This window comes from Pinus tabuliformis, chromosome Q (genome assembly GCF_031772625.1).
Source record: "Pinus tabuliformis cultivar Carrire ecotype Pingquan chromosome Q, CPIR1, whole genome shotgun sequence".
Classification (NCBI taxonomy): domain Eukaryota; kingdom Viridiplantae; phylum Streptophyta; class Pinopsida; order Pinales; family Pinaceae; genus Pinus; species Pinus tabuliformis.
In genome coordinates this window covers 1,149,900,026-1,149,911,621 of record NC_142296.1, presented here as the reverse complement: position 1 = coordinate 1,149,911,621, position 11,596 = coordinate 1,149,900,026, and the positions used below count along the sequence as shown (strand labels likewise).

Below are 11,596 nucleotides of genomic sequence, written 5' to 3'. Positions count from 1 at the left end.
GCCTCTTGTGCCTCCTCTTCTACTTCGCATATGGTGGTGGACCATGGTGGGAATGGAAACAATGGACAAAGCAGTAGGGATGGTGGAGGAATTGACATAGGAGCGATGCGGGGAAATCACATATGAGTTGTGGACATGAGCAATATTGTAGAGGCGGGTGTGGAAGTGGTGGAAGCCATTACCCAGATCGATGTGCAGCTTAACAACCAGCATCTCCTACCTGTAACGGTGCGCTCATTTGGCTCTCCCGCTTGTGGAGGACAAGCATAGTGAATTAGGGGGGGAGGAATAACAGAGAAATTTGCAGGCTCCATTGTTAAGTGTGGATTGATTCTGCCTCGGCCTTTGCATGCATTAAATAGCTCGTGCAAAGTGCCTTGAATGCACTTCAGAGTGGCATGGGGAAGTTGCAGGGGGCCATGTGGCCAACCCATCCACCGCCTTGCCGTCTTGTCATGTTAATGCCTGGAATGGACACCCACATTCGGGGTGAAATTTTATAAATATTAATATTCATAAAATAATAAATTATATGAATAATTATTTTGATATCTAACCACATAATTATAATTTCTATATCAATATATATATATATATATATAAAATTAAAAAATGAAATAATATTATTATTAAACTATAAATAAATATCTCAAATCTAAATCATTTGTCACCGTAAGCCCTGTAACTACTATCATTGTCAACATCCTCCTATACCAAACAACTTATCATCCTTGTGGCCATCACCACTACCACCTATCATTGTCAACATCCTCCTATACCAAACAACTTATCATCCTTGTGGCCATCACCACTACCACCTTCACCAAGCCTCTGATGCCGTACGAACATCATCATCAAAGTAACTAATAAATATATTATCTGGTGCATTAAACTACCATTGAAATTTAAAATCTAGTTAGCTAAATTTTCCAAGCACAAAGTTTATTAGCTTACAACATTTTCAAATTCTAAGTATATTTATCAAATCACTTGGGTCTAGTTGAAAATAGAATATGTATATAAATTATATGGAATATAAATCTATGTGATAGATCACAAGATCATTAATATGTCATCAATAAGATGTTAATAAAGTGTGCATCCCGCTTGACATGTAACCACATCATCGTAGCATCAATAAACCTTCTTACTAAATATAAAATATACAAATTAATAATTACTAAATAAATAATAAAGATAATAAATTTAAAAAAGGATACAAATTTACTAACCATTTCAAAAAGTGGCAGCTTTCAATTTCAAAAAGTGGCAAATCACGAAAAGAAAAGATACAGTTGCGGTGACCACGGTCTTGTCTGTCTTTCGTATAGTTTTATAATTGTTATTGTGGGCTCCAATACGGAAAGGACGCGCTGCGAGCTCGTGACCGACAACAAGGCGGCATGAAGACCTAACTTCAATTGACAGCTCTAGAATCTGGTCACCCTGCACCGATTTTATATAAATGTAATCAATGGATGGCTAAGCAAAAGGATTTCTTCAGAGAACCCGATCATCTTAAGGGGCAAAAGGATTTCTTCAGAGAAGCGGACCATATTAAGGCGCAAAAACATTTCTTTAAATCATATTCCTGCTCTTGGTTACTCTGCAAACTAGCATCATCCCACAACATAAAATAATTGTTCAAATAAGCGAAAGTTAGAAATCTTGAGGGAAATTTTGATATAGAGTAATGAAAAACATTTAGACTTCATTACGAAAAAACTCATTGGAACAAGGAGGTGTGAGGCTCAGAACAGGTGGCTAGGTTTTGGCTATTGACAGAGGCTAATTTCTAATTTAATGTTTATCTTTACTTTTAACATTAAAATTTAAAAGTAAAATACAATCAGAATTTTAAATAAGGAAACGAGCCTTGGTTATTTCCCCATCAACCTTCAAAATTCCCATAGAGATGCATGTTTGTCCTCGGGCCAGTTAAACAGGGCCGTTTCATATTACTGAATCCACGACCCAAACCAGCATTCTGAATTGTATTTTAAGGATATCAGATACCTTCCCAAGCAAAAGCGTGCACGCATTAATAAAAAATTATTTTAACGAACATTTATTATATCACTATCACAGAATTTACAATAAAAAGCCCCAAACTCTGCCTCAAGGCCACAGGCTAAAGCTATGGCATACAGATTCTATGAAATACTGAATATATTATTCGAGGCGAGGAGCCCTTGAAGGCTTCAGACATGGAGCTCATCTCCTCTTCCGGTGGCAGCGAATGTGTTGACGAGAGCGAGGGCATTACTTATCAATTTGCGCACATTTTGCACGCGGCCGGTGACCATGGCCGTAACATTCCCGCTGGTGTTGAGATCTTGGAAACCAGTGAGGCAGGATTCCTGGTCTGTGAGGGCCGCGCTCATCCATGTTTGCACGTTGCTCATATGAAACTGGAAACTGTACGCCTTCAGTTGCTTCAGCTCCATGAGAGATCTTCTAATCTCGTACGTGGCATCCCTGAAATTTCCAATACAATCCTTAAGCGCTGCGTTTTCTCTTTCACTCATCATGGCGCCTCTGGCTTTGAGGCCGGCGGCCCAGACAGAAACGTTGCGAGCATTAAGTAGGCTGACTACCACGGCCGCCTTCACAAGATCGCTCTGATTCGCCTTGAGACGCCCCGCGTAGGAAGAGAGCGACGAAACGCAGAGCTCTGGATAAAGAGTCACTTTGCACGAAGTTTTAATGAATTCCGCGATATCCGCGTGGGTATAGTACACGGGATACTTCACGTCATCCATTGTCGCTACTGCAACTGAAGGCAGTATGACAGGAAATGTAATAACAAAAAGAATAGCGAGTAATTGATCCATACCCATTGGAACTCTAGAAAATAAGCAATAAGGTGTAAAACCAAGCGAATGCGAGTATCAGCTTTCGAAGAGAATTGCGGGTATGCTTCTTGCTCTGCTGGTTATAAATAGGGGACTTGGGTGATTATGGCCGCTTTTCGAGGTAGTTTTTCAATGGCCCGCCTCCGGCCGTGGCTGCTTAAAGTCGGTGACACTGCAGTGGATCTTTTATAATGGCGCTAGGAATCCTGTAACATTTCGCACTCTCACATGTGTTCCGTGAGGAGCTGTGGCCACACTGGTCAAATTTTTTAACAAGTTAAAACCCCGCTTACACAACCAACCAGTTTCAGCACAGTTTGTATAGCCAGCGTGCTCAGAAATCCGGGTGGGAAGCCCTAATTGGGTTGCTCTATAACATTTTTTGTTATTTCAAATGTATTTTTGAATGTATAAATAGATTGAATAATCTAAAAATAATAAATATTTTGATTTTATAAATTAAATAATATAAATTCATTTTTTTTTCAAATTCTACAAATTAAACAAAATAATTCAAATTTTTAAAAATCTTTAATAAATTTCAATTAAAATCAACCATTTTTATTTATTCATTTATAAATATAATTTTTATTCTATTTTTAATTAATTTAAAAAATAAAAATATTATAGTATTATTTTTCATTTTCTTTCATATTCCTAATATAAATTCAAAGCTTAGTATATGCTCTAAAATGATACAAATTTAAAACATAAAATATGCTCTAAAATGATTTTTGTATGGTTATTCGCTTGTCTTACTTATTTATCCACCAATAGATAATTATAAGTAATAATCAACTCCACTGTTAATTTGACAACTAAAAAATTAATTTCCGATAAATTTAAAATAAATATTTCTAACTCACACATATACCATTACCATATTTTCTTGTTAAAAATATAGATCAAAACGCAACTCGTATAATTAATATTTATTGGTATGAAAACAATATATAATTCATTTACCTTTATTGTTTTTATAAATGCTTTTCATAATATAACATAACATGCAAACGCCTGTGAGTTGAGTTTGCTTTTTTGCGTACCCATTAAAGCAATGTCTGTGACCAAACTGAAAGTCGGTTCCCGAGTCGGAAGGCGTTTGAGAGACTCTCACTATGACACATTGTACTTATGATTAAAGTTCAGTAAAGTTGGAAAGGATAAGGATAACCCTCGCTAAACTTGGAAAGTAATTACATATTTAAAAAATAATGTATTAATATTTTTGAAATAAAAATATAATTATCAAGTTGTTTTATTAATTAATATATATTTTAAAAGATTATATGAATAATTTTTTAATTATATTATGATTTGTGTATATTTAAATTAATTTTGTATTTATTAGTGTTAATATAATTTTTTTTTTTAAAGATGTTTGTAATTTAAAAGATTTGATTTTTTTTTTTAAATTTAATAAATTTAAAGTTAAAATCAATCTAAACATATTTAATTATTAATTATAATCAATTATAATTATAATTATAATTATTAATTTTATATTTCATATTTTATATTTTATTTTTATTTCTTTGAATCAAATGTTAACATAACATAACAACCTATCTTCTTTACTAGGCTAGATAGCATGCTGAATTATAAAAGAAAAATTTTGGGGGCAAGTTGTTTAGACCTATTTACTCCACTTCTGACCAATAACATCAATGTTAACCGAATGTCTATTTGTATATTGCACTATATTTTAGCGCTCACATGGTGAGAATTTTGATATACGGTATTTAGGTGCCAATTTGGTGGGATATTGGGATTTGGAAATTGGCTATAATTAACTTTGAATTTATTCACTTTATATTGATTTTATGTGAAAGTAGTGTTATTAATTGGTTATAAAAATAAAAATACATTTATCCATAATTAAGATTTATTTTTAAGATTAAAATAGCGTTATCTAAGTTAAGATTTATTTTTAGATTCAAAAATAACGTTATTAATGATATTAAATAATGTTATTTATTTAAGATTATGAAATAGTGTTCTCAATGACGCAGTGTGCGGATTTATGGAGTAGCGTTATGAATAAGTAGGCACTTATTTTAAGATTATGGAATAGTGTTATTATGAAATATTATTATTGTTGAGTAATTTTTGAAATATATTGTTTCCAAAGTTTATGTTTATTTGTTTTAAAAGACATAATAGTATGTTAGTTAGGTTTAGAGTATGTTTTAAAATTGTTTTTTTGCGTTAAGAGTTCATCTTTTTGTAGGATATAAGAAAACAACTTAACAGCCTAAGATTCAGAGGCATTTGGCAAAAGTGAAACCCCGCCCCCTTACGGATCACCAATGAGTCATTCCAAGTAGCGTGGTTTTCCTTGAATAACTGAGATGAGTCAACCTGCATTTTAGGATTGCAGTAAGATATAGCTATCCTCACTTATCTGACATATAAATTATGATAAGTTTTTTCGTTGTTAAAAAAGAAAAAAATAAGCTTTTAAGATGGTATTTTAATTATTTTCATTTACTTTAACTTAAATTAGTAGATTGCCACTAATTATTAGAGACACATATATGTATGGTCAAATGTTCACATCCTGGATAAGGAATGGTGCCAGCAAGAAAGCACGTGTCTCCTACATCTAGTGTAGCATGATGAAAAACTTGCAATGGCTCTTGGGATTTATTCATTGGGAGGTTGGTGATGGAACTATGGTCGAGATCGGGTTAGATGTTATTAAGGGAATTTATGGGAATTATTCTTTATATGTCCTATTACTTAATTACATCCATGAAAAAGGCACACACCTCCTTCATCAGATCCATCATCTACACAATAATAACGTTAATCTGCAATCTTGGAGCCGGGCAAAGAAATTAGGGCTAACAAGTATATATGCCTATAAATGGGAGAGACACATTTCTCTATTACGCTCAGTAGGTATTATAATCACAAAACAAGAGGACTATATGGCTTGGGATGGTATGTTAAAAAAGGGTCAACCGATGGTCAAAGATATATATCACAGGTTGCCTAAGACTGAGAAGGATTTCGTCTTCCACAGATGGTTCTAGGAAGTATGGAAACGCGAGTTACCAAAAAAAAGAAAATGTTTTTGTTCGATGGCAGTACATGATCGTGTGCTCATATGGAAGAACCTATAGATCTGAGGATTTACAGGTCTTGGCATTTGTCATATGTGCATGAGGGGACCCGAAGATATTGATCATTTGTTTATTCATTGCCCATATGTTGTGGCTATGTGGAATGGAGTACTTCATACATTAAACATAACTCCAAGTAAACATAAACATACCTTAGTTTCTTGTCGATATTTTTGTTTAATATCACATCATCAACATCGAAACCTGCTATTATATATCATATGGCCCATTGGCTCAACATAAATGCTTATATATTTGAACAAAAAATGATTTATGGTTTGAGAAGATGTGATTAAGATAATGGCATATTACAACGAAATTGAACCAACCAATGTTACTTGGGAGCGGGAGCGAAAACGGGTGTGGGAGCGACATTTTCAAAAGCTCCCGATTTGGGAGAAAATCCCGGAGCATTATATATATATATATATATATATATATATATATATATATAATTCTTATATTTTGATACATACATATCAACAAAACCATGTAGAATGATGCATTAGATATAAAAAAACATAAATTGAACCATATAACAACAATCATCTAGAAGTTATAATCTTCATCAACCATTTCCACAAGTTAGTAACATACAACATATTGAGTCTCATGATTCATCAATCTTAAAGTTCAAGCTTTCAAAATTCAATATATAACATTTATGATCATTGATCACCAAAGTTGTACTTGTAAGCTAAGTGTAACCATTACAACAAATAATATCTAACATGAAATGAAATGTTATAAAATGAAATGAAACAAATTTTAGCTTTCATGAAGCATCATATTCATAATTCATTACTAATGAGTTATAATTGCCAACTTCAAACTTAAATTGTGGTATATTGTTTAAAAAAATATCATAATAAATATGAAAGAGTCAATAGTTATAAAAACTACTAGAAAAGACAAGTAAATCTATTATCTATTGCTTATGCTTGGGTCTCTTGCAACCACGAGAAATGTCAAATTTTTTAGTCTTGTTGGAAAATCAGGGTCTTTGTCATTAATATCACCCTCTAAGCATTAACATAAGATAGAAAAAGCATAGCATGTCAAGTGAAGATTTTGTTTGAGTGATGCGTACATTTTTAGGAGGGTCATGATAGAGGAGTTTGACAAAAAATGTCACTAACATCAAGGCACATAGAGGGATTGGTGCTCTTGATTAAATACGAGTTCCATACCTTAATACATGACAAAATTCAATGGAAACATTGCAATCCTGAAATCATAAAAAACTTATAAGTCCGCTGGATTTTGAATGAAAACCAAAATTCTACTTTCCCCATATGAAATCCGATGAGGCCGGAACCACTCTCAAACATCCTGAGTCATTTCATGGCAATGTTAAAAATTTAAGTAAAAGGATGAAAATGAAGATCAAGGAGAATGCCACTTTCAGTTTAAGAATTTAACATTACCATGAATTGCATATCAATACTAGGGCCATAGGCTTGATCATTACGCTGCCCCACTCAAAACTTATTTCTTTCTTTGGAAAAAAATTGCATTTGGAACATCACTGCAATTTTTTTTTTTGCAAAAAATGTTAAACGCTCCCAAAAAGGTAGAGAGTGTTTTTTTTAGGGAGTGCACTCCCGAAATCACTCCCTTTTCAGGTGCAATTTCGGGAGTGCGCTCCTGAGTCACTCCGACCCGAAGCACGGATTAGGAACGGAATCGAGGAGAGGATCCCCGCAACACTGGAACCAACAAAAAGACGCTCTAACAAAAGGAAATGCAGATATAAAGATATTTAGAATCACTTTTGTGTGGGATTTTCGTTCGATCCTACACTTCATTGAAAAATAATTATTAGAGTTTCTTGTTAATCAACATCTGCGTAAATATGAACGAGAAAATTAAAATCATGTCGGATTGCAAACATTCTTGTTCAAAATTTTCCATTCAAATACATATAAATTAAGTTGTTGGGTACAGATACAATGATTGCTATCATAACAAACCCATAAAAATTGAGAATTTGTTGAATGCATATAAATTAAGTTGTTGGGTACAGATACAATGATTGCTATCATAACAAACCCATAAAAATTGAGAATTTGTTGAATGCATCATTGGAGAACCATACATCGGTGCAGGTATTGAACTACACAAGAATCATGCTTGCAACTACATTACATAATACATGAATTTCTTGGATCATGGAAATACTCAGGATTACGATAGAATCAATTTAGTTTTCCCACTGTTCCTGAGTTCGAGACATGTGCGCTTCTGTTAATAAATTATATCGTAGAGATTGTTTGTTGTGAATTCGACACATCGAAATATGCTGCTCGGAAATATCTTAGGTGAAACCAGTGAAGTGTAAGTTGAAAGTCAAAACCGTCAGATAGATATTGACTTTGACATTAGCATTACACTTTTGAATTGACATGTAAAAGTGTCGTGAGTTGTACGGTGTGCACAGTAAATCAAATTTTGTTTGCCGTAACAATGATACTTTTATGATACAGTGATATGAGGTTTAACGGTAAGTTTTTCTAGGTGAAACCTATGAGATGAGGGTTTAAATCTCATTGAGTATATATATGACCTGTTGTGTCTTGGTTAGAAGAGTAGGCGACCCCATAGCAGACGTCTCGGCTCTTGTTGGGGCATAAGTTTCCTGCTATTGTGCGGCTTGCAGGTGGTTGCACGTAGCCTAGATTTATAGCGGCAGCCAGTTAAATATGATCCTGGGTTTGTTTAGGATAACTCTCACCAGTGACCAATTATCCTAGATTTAAAAAAAAACAATGATACCTTTATGCTCTATAGATTTTCCCTTTCATATGCAATGTGAACGAGGAGGTTGTGAAGATTTGACATATAAAATGAGAGGGAGGTTAATGAGGCCCCACTTATTATCTATTTGTCCTTCATTTACAATGTGAACGAGGTTGGGTCCCACTTAGTATATATATGACCTGTTGTGTCTTGGCTAGAAGAGTAGGCGACCCCATAGTGGACATCTCGGCTCTTGTTGGGGTATAAGTTTCTTGCTATTGTGCGGCTTGCAGGTGGTTGCACATAGCCTAGGTTTATAGTGGCAGCCAGTTAAATTTGATCCTGGGTCTGTTCAGGATAACTCTCACCAGTGACCAATTATCCTAGATTTTAAAAAAAACCAATGATACCTTTATGCTCTATCGATTTTCCCTTCATATGCAATGTGAACGAGGAGGTTGTGAAGATTTGACATATAAAATGAGAGGGAGGTTAATGAGGCCCCACTTATTATCTATTTGTCCTTCATTTACAATGTGAATGAGGATGGGGCCCCACTTAGTATCTATTTGCCCTTCATTTACAATGTGAACGAGGAGGCTGATTTGAAACATAAACCAAAAGTTCACAGTGAGATTTGAGTTGAATCTATCACTCATTGGATTCGGGATTCAACTTTCCCGTGTTATCACATGTTTTACACTTTTATAGTGGTGTCGAGAATGTTCTTATTTCCCATTTCTATAGTGTTGTTAGGAATGTTCTTGTCGTCCATGTTCAATTATTTTATAGGGAGGAGAATGTGGTTGAGTGGGAATCTGGTTTATATATGGAAATAAAAAATGAGTTTTTATAGATGTAATATGTTTAAATTTTTTAGTATTACGATGGTAGGGTAATTAGTTTTTTATTTTTTTAATATTGATTTAGGGTTATTTTGAGATTCTAATTTATTTTTTTCATTTAAAATTTTTCAATAATGGTATTTTTGCTAAATTATGAGTTTCAAGGGTAAAAATACGGTTTTGAAAAGTTTTCTTAATAACTTCCCCTTTTTGTTGCCACATCGTCTTTAGACACCCTTTGGATTCACAACTACGAAGGTAAAAAATCTTGCTTAGCTTATTGCATAAAGAAAGAACTTTCCCAATGTGTCATGTCATAGGTCTATTAACTTTCTCTTCATATCCCAAATGATATATATTTGTGTCATATCAAATATGGAAGAACTTTCTCTATGTGGCAATAGGGGTCTCTCTTCTTCTTGTCACATTCTTCAATCCCTTCTTTTATTGTGTTGTATCACAAGAAAGATATATTTCTTGTGGTGCATCACATCTTCTTAACATTAATTTTTTGCATTAGTTGCCTCCCTTTTCTTTCAATGAACCTGTGAGCTATCATGTGTGTTCATGGAATATTAAACAGTACTTTTAATTTGACTACAGATTGGAAAAAACCCCTAAAAATCACGTTATTTAACACCCTACCAATACGAACCAATACACCTTCCCAATTAAAAAAACCCCACTTCCACTAGATATCGCAGGTATCCATTTTTTTATTAACTTTTTTTATACCCCTTTATATTTTTTCATCAACTTTGAGTTCCATTTTTATACCTGCCAATATAAAAATCCTTTACCCACTATATATCCCCCAATATATTATGTCATTTTTCCCTCAATATATATCCCACAATATGAACCCACGTGGTATGATATTCCCCCAGTGAAGCCCCTGTGCTTTTTTCTTCCACCCTTTACCCTTTTTCTCTCATCTCATCTCACCTTTCCTTTCTCTTTCTCCAATCCTTTCCTTCATCTCTTGGTTATGTTGCATCATTAAAATCTGTGTGATACATTGTATTGCATTCAAAAACTTTATTTATTGATATGTTGTGTCCATAAAATGTTGTTTTATATGATATGGTCTTTTTTTAATTCATATTCCATCCTTTTCCTCCTATTTGTCGCATCCTCCAAAACTTTAGGAATGTGATGTATTGCATCCCAATTTTTGTCAATGTAATATGCTACACTCATCAACTTTTATTTGTATGAAAATTTCATTGCATCAACCTATATTTTCTTGTTTGCAACATTATTAACTTGTTCATCATTTACCACATTTCACAAAACACATAACTTTCCCTTGTGTGTTGTGTGTCCCATGGCCTAATTTCACACACCAACAAGGCTTTTTTGAGTGTGATGTATCACCCCACAACATTTTGGTGTTGGTCAAGGTGTTGCACTACGCAAAACTTTGATTGATGTAACACCTAATCCACTACTGCCTTGTATCCTACATGAATTTTCCCTAGGTGGCAACAACCAACTAGAGCATGCCACATGCCCTCCCTAACTTAGTGGCTTCTATCATTTCACAAACAAAAATTATTCATGTGATATGAGTTGTATTGCATGAAGAAAAACTTCAAGTGATACACAAAAAATACTCAAGTTTGCCTGAAAAGTTGTCCAAAATCCTTTAAGAATTTTCTTAAGTGTTTTCTTCAATGGGCTACATGTCTCTAATGCCTTATTGCTTATTTAAAACATCAGAAACATTCCTTAAAGCCTTAGAGCTCTAACTTGGTTTGTTATAATAGGAGAAGAATAACTCTTACCATTGGTTTCTCGGGAAGGATAGCTATGCAACCAAAGGTTTTGAGCCTTGGCATAAGGGTTTCTACACATTCCATGGCTAATATAGGATGCTAGGGTTTCAAAGACTTTAAAATATCATATTAAACGTTAAATTTGTTTAACAATTTTATCTAATTAAAATTACAAGTTAGCCATCCAATTTCAAGGGGCCCTTATGTCCGTTTTAACATAGCAATTTAAGGATCCTTTCTACCCAAGGAAA

General features: G+C 33.9%; 1 protein-coding gene across 1 annotated transcript; it reads right to left on the bottom strand.

The window, feature by feature from the left end:
* Positions 1–2,123: 2,123 nt before the first annotated feature.
* LOC149223690 (21 kDa protein-like) lies at positions 2,124–2,871 on the bottom strand. Its single transcript, XM_089383389.1, has one exon. It carries the CDS (start codon positions 2,838–2,840, stop codon positions 2,202–2,204), a length of 639 nt encoding a protein of 212 aa, XP_089239515.1. The 5' UTR covers positions 2,841–2,871; the 3' UTR covers positions 2,124–2,201.
* Between the last annotated feature and the right edge of the window lie 8,725 nt (positions 2,872–11,596).

Coding starts and splice junctions, on each gene's coding strand:
- LOC149223690 (XM_089383389.1), bottom strand. CDS start 2,840: ATGGGTATGGATCAATTACTCGCTATTCTTTTTGTTATTACATTTCCT.